The sequence below is a fragment of the Stenella coeruleoalba genome, assembly GCF_951394435.1.
Source record: "Stenella coeruleoalba genome assembly, chromosome: 12".
NCBI lineage: Eukaryota > Metazoa > Chordata > Mammalia > Artiodactyla > Delphinidae > Stenella > Stenella coeruleoalba.
In genome coordinates, this window is record NC_137158.1 from 82147863 (window position 1) to 82163780 (window position 15918).

Here is a 15918-nt window from a genome sequence, read left to right on the forward strand (position 1 = left end):
TGTTTCTGGACTGTGTTTTCTTTCCTGCTTGTCTGCATTTCCACCAGATATTGGGAGCTTTCTCCTTCATTATATGCTGTGAGGACCCACAGTATACTGCAATATTACACAGTTCTATCATTAAAAAAACCTGAAATAGATGAAGTTTGCTCTCTCTGGATCCCCCATTGCTATACAAGTCCTTCTCCCCTTACAGCATCCCTTCCCGCATTCCATCCTGCTCTCAATAAAGGGTGAATTATAGGGTACACATAATATAATGTTTTGCCTACCCCAGGGGTCTTTTTATTTTAGGCTTTATTGTGGGATTACAAATGTATCCATCATAAAAAGGATTTTAAGCAAGAAAAAAGCAAGTAAGGACATGTTATGCGGAATAGGGGACTCTTTGTAATGCCTCAAAAATTACAAATTTGTAGCTCGCCCCAGTCATTTGCAAAGTATACACGACACATCTCCGTATAGCTTTCAGTATAGATCATTCAACATTTTGTGCCAGGCTTGTGTGTATTTCTTGCCTACATTGTCAAGAATGGCTATAATGCACTTGTAATATCTTGACAGTTATATTAAGAAAGTCCTATATAAGATTTTGTGCTTACAAAATCAATGAATTACTTCCAAGTACTCATTTCAGTTACTTCCAAGTACTCATCACAAGCCTGAAAAGCCCGGCTTCAAATAAGACGTGGCATACATAGCCTGATTCAATTTATAGAAACTCAATACACATATTCTCTAGGACTATATTACTTACAGCAAAATAGAACTTTAAAAGAGATTTGCTGTAACTGGGAAAGCAAGTGTCAGGTCTAAAGGAGGAGAAGTCATCGATTATTATTACTAATTTTAAACACCTCCATACTGCCATCTTACTCATTTTCCGTTGCATATCTTTCATATTTCTTCTTTGACATCAAACTCTTTAAAATCTATTACAGCCCCTACCAGTGAGTCTGATGTTCAGCAGAAAGCAGACACGGAAGATCCTCACGAGCCTGAAAAGCCCGAGCCGTCCTCATCTTCGCCCAAAGCTCCAGCTTCCTCAAAACACACTCGTTTGCCTGTTTCTCCCCAAGGGAGAAACGTCAAGAACCTGCTTCTTGACTTGAAGAACAAAATATTGGCTAATGGTGGGCTGCCCAGGAAACCCCAGCTTCCCCCTCGGAAGAGTGAAGGGGTGGATCCTCAGTCGACAGAAATCACCGAGGAGGAAGTGCTGGATTCCCGAGGGCACCCGCCAACCTCGCCCTCGGAGACCCAAGGCCAGAAGCCCCAGCAGAGACCACCAAGTAGACCTGTCCACCCGGTCCTCCCTGCGGGGCGGGCTCCGGGGAGAGCCCGAACGCCGGGGCTGCCCCGGAAGGACGGCGCGGACAAGCGTGGCTCGTCGCCCGCCTCTCACCCTCGCCCAGGGGCGCCCCCCTCCGCCTCTTCGGTCCCAGCCACACCCCCCGAGGGCCCCGCTCACCGCCCTTCCAGCTCTGATGACAATGACTCCGTGGACCAAGAGGAGGAAGGGCCAGCCGCAGGCTCCCCGCAGCCGCCTCCCCGGAGCGCAGCGCACGCCCGGCCCGCCCTGGCGCCCGGCCGGCACCCAGCCTGGGGCGCCCTGCGCGACGGAGGCTCCGCGAACCACGGCATAAAACCAGCCTTGCCCTCTCGGAGGGCGCCCCACTCTGAGGATGGGGAGGAAAATTCCAGGGCTTCAGGCCCACCCGCGAGACTGTCTCCATCCCACGGGGGGCCATCTCGGCTGCTGCCCACCCAACCACAGCCCGGGCCCCCGCTCTCCAGGGGCTGGAAGGATGGTCACGAGGCCCCAGCCGCCAAGTCCACCGCGCCGTTACGGGCTACCCAGCCCTCCTCGGCCTCCTCTCGTCTCTCCTCAAGGACACAGGCCTCTGAAGGCGCAGATGACTCGGACGGCGGCGGTGACAAGGATGCTGAAGAGAAAGGGAAGCAGGCTGAAGCCACGGCCCCGACATTTCGGTCCCGGGCGCCTGTCTCTGGACATTCCAGTGCGCTCAGGAACAGGCCCTTCGCTGCCCCCGGCAGATATCCACACAGGTTTGGCGGCGGCCGAGGACCCCGGTTACGGCCCTCCAGCTCCCCGCCGTCCACCGTGGACCCCCGGGTTCACTCGAGGGTGAATTCTCACCCAGCTTCTGACCACAGGCGAGGCTTGGGCGGCCATGAAGACAGCGAAGAAGAGGCAGGGGACGAACAGCCGCTCCCGGCCACCGTGGCGAATGACCACGCGTCTTCCTCCTCCGGGCAGCTTGTCTCCCGGGGTGCGGACCACCTGAGAAGAGGCCCTCAGAGAGCGGCGAGCCCGCAGCGGAAGGAGCCCCTCGAAGAGAACCCCAAATCCGCGGGGACCTGGGCAGGGGCGCATCCTCAGGCCAAATCTCCGCCCTCTAAGGCGCAGGATGTTCAACAGAGCACCGACGCGGGCGTGGAGGGCGGCTCTTCCCAAACGCAGCTGTCTCCTGCGCCTCGCTCGCAGCACCACCGCGGGACCCGCGTGCCCCGAAGGATGGGTGCCGGGTCCGCCGCTCCGGAAAAGCAGCCTTCATCGGCCGTCTCCGCGTCCCAGCAGCAGCCCCGCGGCCCGCAGAGCAAGGAAGAAGGGCGTCCGCCTTCCAATCCCCAGGCCGGGCGTCCCCACCCCACGTCGCAGGAAAGCGCCTCCTTCTCAGACCCTTACTCGTCCAGAGGCAGGCAGTCCTCCCTCACGGCGAGCTCCCAGGGGGGGCTTCCCGCGTCTCCCCAGAATCAGAGCGAGGATTCCGACGACAGCTCAGAAGCGGAGACCAGGGGCATCCGGGCGCCCGCATACTCGGCGGCTGCCAAGGTCGCCGCCCCGTCCCTTCCCAAGCACCGCCAGGTGGAGGCTCAGGCAAGAAGCGCCGGCGACAGTCACCTCCGCAGACCCTTAGGCAGGCCCGGCAGCCTCCACCCCCAAGCCCGCCCCAGGGTCCCCGGCAGAGCAGGGCCCCAGGCGGTGGGGAAGAAGGACGGTGCGTCCCAGGCCACGCCACCCAAAAGGGAGCCCCTGCCGTCAAAATCGCAGCAGTCGGTCTCGGCCGAGGAGGAAGATGAAGACATGATGTTTTTTAACGGAGGAAAGGACAAGGACCCACTGTCTTCCTCTGTTCCAAAGTGGCCCTCCTCCTTCATCCCCAGGGGCGGCAAGCACGTGGATGGGAACATCGCTAAGGGGGAGACAGAGCCTGCTATCGTGCTTGCGCCTCCCAGAGTGAGCTCCCCGCAGGACAAGAACGCCACCCCAGTGAAGCGTCCTCTTCCTCTACCTCCGGGCAGCTCCCCGAGAGCCACGCACCTCCCGCCCAGACACCCCCCTCGCAGCCCTGCCACCCCAAGTCCCACGGAGGCCCCCCCCTCCCCGCCGCGGTTCACCACGCGCGCCCCTGCCATCTACTCGTCCACCACCCCTATGCTCTCCTTGCGCCAGCGCATGATGAACTCAAGATTCCGGAACCCTTTCTCACGTCCGCCTGTGAGACCCCCTTCCAGACAAGGTAATTTGTTTTTAACTTAACGTTTTCTTTACGGTTCTCAGCAGGGTTCGTAGAAATTCCTGAGAGCCTTTTATTTTATCGAGCATCTGCTCTGTCCAAGCGTTGTGTCAGGAGCTTTGCAGATGTAACATGAGCGCATACTCATAACCATCGCCTGGGTTTGCATTGCTTCTCCTGGTCTTCAGATGAGGAAACCAGTGCTTAGGGGTCTGAGTGGTTTGCTGGAGGCCAGACAGCTGTGAAGTGGCTGAGCTGCAATTCCATTCCCAAACACTAACTCCACAGCTCTCGGCCATTCCGCTATCCCATACTGCTTCTTTGAGTTCCTTAACATATGCTCTAAATCTGAAAATATGTCGTAGCCATGATGCCAAACTCAGGTTCCTGTGTTTTACGTTATTTTTACCTGTCCCTGTGCCAGGGCATATTAAGGAGTCCACAGGAAGGAGTACCTCCCTGTGTGGGCTGGATCGTGTGCTTGTTGTTCTGCATATAAAACCCTCAGCTGAAAATACCCCGGGACAAACTCAAGTGTCTTGGGTGAAGATTGCTCAGACATTGCAATCAGTGAATGTTGCTTCAAACCTCCAGAAAAGGCATGTTGAAGATGAATGTCACACAGTGGAGTAGCAGGCCGATGTGTGACTTAGGTTGAGGACAGAATGTAGGCAGCTGTGAACTGGAGTCTACATGGACCCCAGGGCAGGACCTAAGGTATTTACCTGAAATCTGCATTCAGTTAACTGGTGCCTTACCCGCTCCTTGCATGGAATCAGGGCTTACTAGAACACTTTTGAATGAATGTATTAATATTTGTTAATCTGTGCAATATGTTGTTAATTTAGCCCCGCTTAAAGACATAGAACAGTACCCCACGTGGAGTTCAGTTTTCCATTAAAACGGACTCTTTTACACAAACCTAAGACCCTGACAATAGAAGTAAAACCCACATTCCCTTGTACATAGAAAAAACTCAATAAATTTTAATTTTTCGTTAACTATTTGAGCGAGAGAAATGTCTCTGACCTGCAGATAGCTGTCAGGAAGCCCAAGCACTTTATCTGGTGGGCCAGGCTGGAGCAGAATGCTCCCAGTGGAGGCCTCAACCAAACTGCAGCTGATCAGAAAGGGTGTGAGGTGAAGAGAGAGGGCAGGTGCCAGGAGCAGACAGACAGCAACTAAGGCCAGCCAACTGGGCCTGCCACTTCCTCTCTGAACAAATACTACCCAAGCAGCCCCACTGAAGTCGAGCTTTGAGTCAGCTCTGGGTTTATGCTCTGCAATTGATGAGCGGGACCCAAGTCAGCTAGAAATAGTGAGCGTGTTAAGTATACTCTGTGGAGGAGAGCAGGACAGCATCTCGTACACTTTAGAGAGAATTTTCCCCATCGTTCTGACTCTCCTTCCCTCTCCCTTCCAACTGGCTAAAATAAAGCTACAGCTACTAGCTTTAAGGTCTTAAGCCTTATCTGGAAAATTTACTTATGCTGAGCACACTTATTCCCCCAGTAATGTCAGAAAACTGTGACTTTACCATACTTTTCATAGGCATTCATATGTGTCATGTACAAGTCACAATTTAAGACTATCATTATCTAATATATTTGAGCTATTGGTTTAAAATTCTGTTTAGTGTTCCTGTTTGAAAAGATGTGTTACTAGATATAGTTTGGTATGAAGGCAACTTTCCAGGAATGTTGAATTTACCAGGTTCTGTTGTTGGATTTTTTTTTTGTTTCTGTTTTGTTTTTTGTTGTTTTTTTGGTTTTTTTTTTTTTTTTTTTTTTTTTTTTTTGTATTGTGTAGGTTATAATGGAAGACCAAATGCAGAAGGGAGAGTACTTCCTGGTAGTAATGGAAAACCAAGTGGACAAAGAATTATCAATGGTCCTCAAGGAACAAAGTGGGTAGGGTAAACTTCTTTACACATACTGGTTATTTTCATGCTGTTGGGAAGAGAAAAATGGTGGGCATTGTATAATAAAAAACGAAGCGGTCTTTTTTTTTCTTCTCTAGTTTTAACCACTTGTGTGTCGATATACTTATACTATATTGTTTCTTCCAGTGCTCAGAAAAATCCCTGATTCTCCTGAGTAACGAGTTTGCTTTCTTCTCATAACTAATTAGGTCAGACATGGGCCTTTGTTCCCATTTGCTTTGATTGGTTAGGAAGGTCACACAAATGTTTGGGCCAAACAGTTACAGAAAACCTGAGGCCCAGCCTCTCAAATGAACTTCTGTTTTCCCACTCCTGCCTGAGAGCTTTATTTTATTTCTTGTTATTGTTCGATTAAAGAGTATACATATTTTCTGTAAATTGTCTCAAATCCTTTGTAAAAGGAAGCAGGGTAAAAACAATTGAACAAACCAAAACTCCCGGAATCAAATAGGCAGTTTTTAATCAGATCACCTTTTGAATCTTCCAACAATTTGACCAAAATAAAGAACAAGTATTAGCGCTTTATGTATGTTTAAGCTAAATGACTTTAACTTCGTGGGGTTAAGATAAATGTTTAGGAGTTTTTGGTGGGTTGGGGGTGACAGGCAGAACACCTTACAATGTTCAGAGTTTTAAAATATTTTAAAATATTTTTTCAGAGAGTCAAAAAATTATTTATAGTAGAATTCCCAGTCAAAACTTCCCATTTAAAACAATAAGGTTTAGGAAAACGTACTAAAGAACTTCAAAGAATTTTCAGTCACAGGTGACCTAAAGATCCATTTTATCATTTCTCAAAGGAACAGAAATTTATGGAAGGAAGGATGCATATTAAAGCGAAGCGTCATTGTAAACAATTTTGAATTGAAACGGTGTGGAGTAGATTTCAAAAGGAGGGTTTATATAAATAAGTTTTATTTTAATTACTGAGACAGCACCCAACAAAGTGGCCTGCTTGCAGGGGCTCCTCCAATGGCCTGATTGTGCAGAGTCATGGTTTGCAAACATTGGTGAGCATCGGAATCCCTGGGGGGCTTGCCAGTGCGGTCTGGGTAGGGCCAGGTAATTCTCATATCCGACAAGTTCCCAGGTGAGGCTGGGGCAGCTGGTCCAGGACCACACTTGGAGAACCAACAGTGTAGAGCATGAGTTGTTTCTTAACAGAGGTTATAATACCTTTTGTTCAAGTTTTATAATTCCTTAGAATATGAACATTTTGCATGCATACTGTATTAGGCAATTTAATTACAAATTAAATTGGTTTTGTTATAGCAACTTTGATTTTTAACACTCACAGCTAAATAGAAACATGTCATGTTCATGGCAAGAAGTTAAAACAATTCAGAAATATATGAAAAAGATAATACACATCCCAAACCACTTCTTAGAAATAACCCCTGTTAACAGTTTGGGATATAATCTGTCCAGAATTTTCTCTCTGCACTTTTAAGTTTATATACACAAATGAATATATTTTAGTTTTGCAACATAATCAGTCCTATAATCTAAGTCTGCATCAGGATATGTCAATAAATATAGAATTTCCAAATCCTTTTCATGGGCTGCATAGTATTTCACTGGATGGATGGGCCATAATTTATTTAATCTCTTTCCTCTGTTGATGAACACTTAGGTTGTTTCCTACTTTTTACATACTACAACATATTAAATGGTAAAAGTATTTTGAACATCTTTTGAATATTTGAGAAACTTAAAACAATTTACATATTATATAGATAAGCAATTATAATATGAAATGTGACTGTTTCGTACTTTATCCTTATTAAACCTTATGAATGATGCTGACAAAAATAATGTTTGCTCTTCACATATGTTCATGCAGTTGGATTAAGGTGAACATTTTGAAATGTTCAATATATCTTTTAATCTGTGTCATGGATTTAGGTCGTGGATCTTGATCGTGGGTTAGTATTGAACGGAGAAGGAAGGCACCTCCAGGATTCACAAGGAAATCCCCTTCGAGTTAAACTAGGAGGAGATGGTCGAACAATTGTGGGTAAGTGAGAGTGTTTTTTAAGGAGCAAAAGTGTCCTGACTTAGCTGTAGAGGGACAACTTCTCTCTTTCTCCTCCTACTCATTTTTTTTAAATTTTTTTTATTTTTTGCGGTACGCGGGCCTCTCACTGTTGTGGCCTCTCCCGTTGCGGAGCACAGGCTCCGGACGCGCAGGCTCAGCGACCACGGCTCACGGGCCCAGCTGCTCCGCGGCATGTGGGATCTTCCCGGACCGGGGCACGAACCCGTGTCCCCTGCATCGGCAGGCGGACTCCCAACCACTGCGCCACCAGGGAAGCCCCCTACTCATTTTTAATGGGGGCCCTCGAGCCATGTGGAAAGGAAGTGCCTCAGAAGGGGGCACTCCGTCCCTGATCCAACTGTCTTCTTACAGACTCTCCACCCTCTAGAAAAGGTGGCTCTTGACTTCATTCTTGGGATTGGGCAGCCGAGAGCAGGAGTCAGCAAAGCAGCTTCTGAAGCCAAACCCTGTCTGCTGCCTGTTGTTATACAGCCTGGGAGCTCAGAATCGTTTTTACATTTTTAAATGACTGCCAAAAAATCCTGGAATGATAACATTTGTGACATGTGAATAGTATAAAATTCACATTTCACTATCCACACACAAAGTTTCAGTGGAGCATGGAAACATGCATTTGTTGGTGTACTGTCCGTGGCTTTCTTGCCCTGTAGTGGCAGAGTTGAGTAGTGGTGTCATAAAGCTTAAAATACTTACTCTCTGGCCCTTTACAGAATAAATTTGCCACCTTACTGTCCACAGTAACACTGAACTCTTTAGGGGTAGGAATGAAGAGGGGGAAAGAATTACTTTCCTTACTGGAGGCTTCGAGTTATTGCAGGTAATGGGGCATAACAATGAAATATTTATATATTTATATAAGGTAGTACAGAGTAATGGATAATATAAATAGCCTAGAAATTTCTGGATAGCAGCAGATACTGCTCCCTCACCTGATGTCCCTTTAATTATTTCTTTGCCTTTTACTGATGAAAATAGAAGCCTCTGAGAAGACATTTTCCACTTGCTTTTTGCTTTCCCTGTGTCCTTTCACCTTGTTGCACAGATTTTGTTTGATTTTTGTTTCAGATCTGGGAGGGACCCCCGTGGTGAGCCCCGATGGCCTCCCCCTCTTCGGGCAGGGGCGATATGGCAAACCCTTGGCCAGTCCCCAGGATAAGCCCATTTTGAGCCTCGGAGGGAAGCCCCTGGTGGGCTTGGGGGTCGTCAAGACAACCACCAGTTCCTCCACCGCCAGCACGCGACCCCCGACCACCACGCCCCCTCAGCCCACCACGACCAGCACCACGCGCCCAGCGACCACCCGAACCACTACGCGGTCAACCACCACTACCACCGCCCCCGAGCCCGCCGCTCGCATCCCCACCTGTCGCCCCGGGACCCTGGAGCGACATGACGAGGATGGCAACCTCGTCGTGGGCTCAGATGGGATCCCGGAGTGCCACCCCGAGGAAGGTAACCGTCTTCGTTGTGCCGGTAACTCATGTGATGGCGCGCTGCGTTGCCGACTAGGGCCGCAGAGACAGCGGGGCGGTGAGTGGGGTTGCACAGTGGAGAGGCAGCGGCAGGCACTTACAGCTCACGGGGTTTACTGACCGCGCTGTGTCACAACTAGGATGGCCAGACTCAGCAAACAAAAACATTGCGTGGGACGTGCTTATATGAAAGCTTCTCTACAATTCAAATCTAGCTGGGCATCCTCTGTTTTATCTGGCAACCTTTGTCACCACCCAAGTCAAAAATCTGGCTGAAACATGGGGCGTTGTTAGTTTGGACCAGTGTGCTTCCCAAAGTGTGTCCCACTGGATATTAGTAGATTAGTACTGGTTATAATAATAATTAAAATATAATAATAATTATTATTATATAGTAATTTTTTAAAAAAGGTTCTGTGATTACCTGTGTGATGTAAACAAGGTTAAAGGAATTTCTTCCTGTTGGACTCTGTTGAATAGTCTCATTGTGAATTTTCAAGTAAAGTAGCATTTCCCAAGCATGTTTGATCAGCAGTCCCTTTGGAAAACACTTATCCTTGCGAGGCAGCAGGGGCCGTCCACTGGCTAAGACTGAGCCCTTTCCCTGCTCTGGGACACCCAGCCAGGGCTGTCCTGCGCCCCTGCTGTGTCATCCTGTATTTGCCTCAGGCTCGGGAAGGCAAATTCACCCCCTTCCCTCGGGTTGAAATGAATTGCAATGCAGGCTGTAAAGCTTCTGTCTTTTTAAGCTAACGCAGAGTGAAGACCCTTCATTTCAGGAAATCACACTCATGCCCCGAATTCTTACATAGCATCATTGACCTGATAAACCCAATCAGTTTGAACACGAATGCTGTCTCCAAACTGGGAATTCTGTTTGAAGTTAGTCTTTCCATGGACAAGTTCTGAAGAAACAGGAACATTTGACATATCTGAAAAATTCACACCAAAGAACAAGGAACACACTGAAGAAGAGGACGATTGGGAAGAAAATTCTCACACTACCAGCTAACCCAGTGAGTACAAATTGGAATTTACCTTTGGGTTTCCGGTATGAAAATATTATGTATCTTCCTTACTTCTGCGTACGTTGATGTGTTTCATTTTTTTAATTGAAGTATAATTAGAACAGATATTTGTTTAATAATTGGTTGTAAACAGAAGAGTGACTATTTTGGATTTGGTTCTAATTACTACTACTGTTATTATTAATATTTTACATTTTCTTTTGTCTCCTCTGATGTAGGCTTTATTGCATGTTCTTTGCATTTCCGTTGTATTTCGGGGCTTTTTAGTTGGCATGAAGGTCCATATTTTTCTTGGTATTTTTGTTTCTTCTTTTCTTTGCAGATCATGCTAGAGATGTGTATTTTTTACTTCACTCCTGTCCATTCGTCTGATAGCCTAGCCCAAGCCAAATTAGTGTCCAAGTGTTAATAATAATTTATCTCTAAAAGCAACTAGACTCCAATAAAAATAAAAAAAGAAAAAGAAAAAAGAAATGCAATGGTAGTAAAAAAAAAAAAAAAAGTAACAATTTACCTCTAGACAGCATTTCGAAAATAAGTACAAAGTCTTGGAAAAGCAATTAAATTTGGGGAGAGCAACCTGTCATCCTCAAACAATATCATAATGTACTATAATTTATGATTTTAAAAATACTTCTGTATGGCTTACCTTCCTTGTTTATTTCTGCTGCTCCACTAACAACTTTATTAAACATTTTCTTCCTAGTATCATTTCCAATCATCGTTGTTTTTATTAAAAAACATCTTTAATAATAGCTTTCTCGAGACAGAAATCACATACCATCAAGTTCTCCCTTTTAAAGTGTACAGTTTTTAGCAGATTCATAGAGCTGTGCAACAAGCAGCACTATCAAATTCCAGAACATCTTCATCACCCTCCAAAACGAGCCCTAGACTCATTAGTAGCCACTCCCCATTCTCTGCTCCTCCCAACTCCGGGAAACCACTCATCTACTTTCTGCCTCTATAGTTGCCTGTTCTGGACATTTCATGTAAATGGAATCATGTGAAATGTGTCCTTTTGTGTCTGGCTTCTTTCAATTAGCATAATTTGTTTTCAAGTTTCCTCCACATTGTAGAACATGTCTGTACCTCATTCCTTTTATTGCTGATTAATATTCCATTGTGTGGAGAGACCACATTTTGTCCATTTATCAGTTGATGGACATTTGCGTTGTTAACACCTTTTGTCTATTATGACTAGTGCCGCTATGAACATTCACGTACAGGTTTGTTTTTTTTTTTTGAATTCCTGGTTTTAATTCTCTTGTGTAGAGTTGCTGTGTCAAATGGTAACTCTCTGTTTAGCTTTTTGAGGAACGACCAAACTGTTTTCCATAGCAGCTGCACCATTTTTATTCCCACCAGTAATGTATGAGGTGTCCAGTTTCTCTCCATCTTCACCAACACCTGTTACTATCTGTCTTTTTCATTCACAGCGGGTGTGAAGTGGTACCTCATTGTGGTTTAGATTCGTAGTTCCCTAATAACTAATGATGTTGACATAGCTATTTTTTATACTTTCTGTGTATAGGTTCTGAAATTGAAAGTGAGCATGATTAAGTCTTGTGTCTAGATAAACCCTGATTTAGGGAATTCATTTGATAAATGTTTCTTTATCAGTGTACAGTGATTTCATTATGAGAAAGCCCGTGTGGTAATTTGAAGAGGATGGAGTAGCTCTTGTTTTTGTTTTTCTGGCTTCATTCATAATTTTGGAAAATAATGTCAGCAAATGATCATTAATCATCTACTCCACATGGGTTGGGTTCTGTGGGAAACATAGAAAAGTCGGTGACGTAGCTGTGCCTCTGAAACCTCACAATCTAATGCACAATCTACCTGAAATTACAGTAGATAGAAACAGCTCCCTCTCATCAGGAAACCAAGTTGTTTACGGCAGAGCAAGATGGGATAAAGATCCGTTTCTGCAGGCCTGAGGCTTTGGTGTCTCGTGTCTCCTTTGGTTCTCTCATCTCTGTTGTCAGGTCTCATCAGTTCCCACCGCTTCTTCCTCCGTCACATTTCTTAGACTTCATACCTCCATTGCTAGGCTGACCCTATTGGCCCAACACTCAAATGATTCCTCCTTACTGGGCTTCCTTGCACCAGCCTCTGTGTGCCTCCTACCCAGATGTGCAGCTCAACACACACTCCTTGAACGTGACTCATCCAAGCACTGCGCTTGCCTCAGAAATAGAAAGCACGGTCCCCGCTTCCTCCACCACTGGAACGCAACTGTCAGGGCTAATCCTGGAGAGAGGTAGAGGGGGAAGGGAGCATCTTAAGGGGGAATTGGCTTCTAAAGACGGCTCGTAATTAGAAAATCACAGTCAAAATTGTTCACGAAAACCCTCTGTATTATCTATAAAGTACAGTAGAGCTTGCCATTTCTTAGTTGAACACGTTCCAGTGGCCTCGACCTGCAAAAACACATCCTGTAAATGGGACAGTGATCCTCAGGACAGATGCTGATGTCAGCGGAGCGACGGTCCCAACTCTCCCCCTCACACTTCACTCCCAGTACCACCTGTACCGTGTCTCCCTGCCTCTTGCTCTGCTCTCGTGTTCGTGTTTTCTCTCCAGTACTTTTCTTGTTGTATTCGGTGTACAGTGGGCCCTCTGTACCGCGGGTTTCACATCCACGGATTCAACCAAACTTGGATTCCTTGTACTACTCTATTTTATAAAAAGGACTCGAGCATCCACAGATTTTGGTATTCACAGGGGCTCCTGGACCAAGTCCCAGTGTACATCTAGGGACGACTGTAGTTCGGTTTATAATGCACACCCACAAGTGCTGGGGCTCCATGTGCTTACAACCAATGTTTATTTACCAGGCAAATTGTGGCCATGGCACTTTGCAACCTAGTGACCTGAAATTGCTGTTGTAGGGATGATGATTTAGAACCTGTGTTGTGATCCCTGAGAGAATACCTCCCCTTCCAAGAGTCCCCTCTTCAACCCCCATATAGCCGACCATTTGTCATTATCTTCCATTGGCAAAGTCCTAACATTTTGTTTCTAGCCCTCCAATTTTAAAATCATCTTTTCACGTCTCTTAGTCTCGGCTCCCCTGGTTAAATCCTGTCCCTCTTTCCCTTGAAAACACTGCTTTAAAATAGTGTTTTGGGAATAACCTTGTGTCATTAAATCATTCCAGTAATTTAAGCATTTGTTGTAGAGGCCATATTGTTTGCATATTCCTGTAAGCATAGATGCATATTATATGCTTGTTTCCAGCGTATTGGTGTTCTTTCTCTCTCTTACACACACACACACACACACACACACACACACACACTTTTTTGCTTGCTATGACTTCTCTATTAAATAATAAACTCCTTGCAGTAGAGAGAGCGTCCTCTGCTTCATCTCAGATTCCTCGTGGTACCTAATTATGCGGCTTTGGATATCTACACCATACCCCAAGCCATAGGCATTCTCTGTTTTCTACTGAGAAGTCTTTTACCAGCGATCCTTGTTTTTCAGGTTCCGTTTCGACAGCAGATCTGATGGTATCGTGTGTGTCTGGAAATGTTACGAGCCAGCTGAACGTCTTCAACAATTTGTAACGTGACCTTGGGGCATGTTTTAGAAGACCATCAGTCATCGTGGAAAACAGTTCCCTCCTGCCACAGCTCACTCTCGAGACAGAAAATACACACAGAATAATTGAAAATTCACTTGAGCTGGAAATTGAAAATTCACTTGAGCTGGAAATTGAAAATTTCACTTGAGCTGGAATTGAAAATTCACTTGAAAATTCACTTCAAATTCAACCAAATAATTTGCAAATATCCTTGGGTTTCAAACGGCTGGAATTTACCTTCTCTCTAAACTTCTAATGAGAATCTTTTTTATAGTTTAAAAAATATATCTCTGGAGCTAAGACCCGAACATCTTACGCTCATTTTTTTTCATGACTGTTTGGATAAACTACTCAGAAAATAACCTTGAGGACCACATGGTTGGTGGCTGGCACCTACTTTTATACGAAGAGGTGGAAGCTTTTGACATTGATTCTGGGTTGGCTTATAAAACATCCAGTTTTATGTAGCTCCAAATGCTTCAAAATGGCATTCAGGTGGGGCAAATTCTGAGGGTCAGCTTTTCCCCCAAAATTGTAAAACTGTTTCATTACATCTGCAAGTTTCTTTTACTTGGAATCAAGATGGTGCTCTTTTAGAAAAATTATGCCTGACTTCATTTGGTCTTAAAACAAAAAAAGGAGCACTAAATCACTCAGTAGGATGTTTACTTTTGCCAGAAGACTTAACTGTCACTCATCTCAAGAAGTGATCCAAGTTCGCAGGTGAAAGGCATCGTGTCTGTGGCCTGGTGCTGGACCAGAGTGTTTCAGCTCCTCAAGGAATTGTATTTAGTATCAGGAATCCATGAAAGAAACCCTATAGTTTCCCCTTTTCTCGTTCACTCCGGGATGCAAACATTGTACAGTTTATTCATTTTGACCTGAGCAAGAATAATAATGAAAGGAAATGAACCTGAGCTGATAATGAGGTGAAACAAGACTATATTCTTGAAAGTTAAATGGACACAGGGAGGAAGATGGTTTCTGGGACACAAGAGCCAGGTAACTCCAAACGTTAGGTGGTGTCAACCTGAAAACTGTCTAATTGAAACCAGCCCGGAAGTCATTCCTCTTGGATCCAGACATATTGACATTGGAATGACCTAAAAAAACATCGTGTCTAATCGTTTGTCTCGAAATGCCCATCCTGAAAGGCAGATCATTTACAACTTCTCTTTTTTGACTTTCATTGGACCTGTCAGAACATCCCCAGCGTCACCACCTCCATGGTGAGGCAGGTGAGGGGCGTGTCACGGGCCTCAGGTGTATGCGGGGCTTTTCATCGCAGAGGGGCCAGACAGGCGAGGCAAGGTTGCCACTGTCCTCGGCTGGTGGAGTTTGTTTCGGCAGCATCACACTCCTGAAGTTATTCAAAGTAGGCTCAGACAAGGCTAGTAGAATGATTACATTGGTGTATCTCTCAGGAATGATCAGTGATTGCCTAGCAAGAAAACCATTCAAAATTGGTGCCTGTACTATTTTGAGTGAAGGGCGTCGGTATACTTTCTAGTTCAATTCCCCTTTCATTATGCTGCGGAATGACGATTCTAATAAAGTGCCTTAAGGTTTACAAGCAAAAGATTGGTTAGTCCAACTTTTAAACAGTGGCAGCAGTGATGAAGTATGAAGAACGTAGTCTTTGGAGCCGAGGCCTTCAAGTCCAAGTCTGTTTCAGCGCTTTATCCTTTACCAGCTGTGTGGCTCCAGGCATGGTATAAATCCTTGGTGTCCTTGGATGAGAAGTGGGTGTAATGAACCCCATTTATCTTATGTGAGGATTCACTCGAACAATATATATGTGACAGTGCCTGATGCCCAGAAGGCAAGTGATAAATCCTAGTTCCTGCTTGCTGTCCCCTCACACCCCCTCTGCCTTTTAAGTGTGCCTTGAATTGAGAGTGCCGTATAATTGCTGTGGCTTCAGGTCAAAAGGAAGAAAGGAATTCCTCTGAATTTTTAAGGTGCCTCAAGATCTTACCGGCTACAAAGAAACGGTCTCCTTTTTGCAGCTGCGTTTTCCTCCCACAGGTCGAGAAGTAATATATTGATCTCCTCCCACCTTCTCAAAAAAGCTTCTGCTGAAAGGACCCAGATGGTGGACGCAAAAAATGTGGTTTTTGCTTTCACTCACCTTTCTTAACCAAGTTGTCATCCATGCTCGTGATATCAGTTCAGTCATTAATAATAGTCATTTTAACCATGGTTCTTATAATTAGGGCTTTCTGGAAGACATCAAAAAATCACATATAAAAGTCTATTAATTGCATTTAGAGGATAATTTTG

At 45.5% G+C, this 15918-nt stretch overlaps 1 protein-coding gene across 3 annotated transcripts in view; it reads left to right on the forward strand.

Moving 5' to 3' along the window:
- Nucleotides 1-15918, forward strand: part of FNDC1 (fibronectin type III domain containing 1) — a 113703-nt gene that overhangs the window by 74341 nt on the left and 23444 nt on the right. For all 3 annotated transcript variants that reach the window (XM_079940019.1, XM_079940020.1, XM_079940018.1), the window contains 4 exons: nt 942-3545; nt 5352-5452; nt 7390-7501; nt 8609-8995. In XM_079940019.1, coding sequence (XP_079796145.1) covers nt 942-3545; nt 5352-5452; nt 7390-7501; nt 8609-8995 — 3204 coding nt within the window. The remainder of the gene's footprint in view (nt 1-941; nt 3546-5351; nt 5453-7389; nt 7502-8608; nt 8996-15918) is intronic.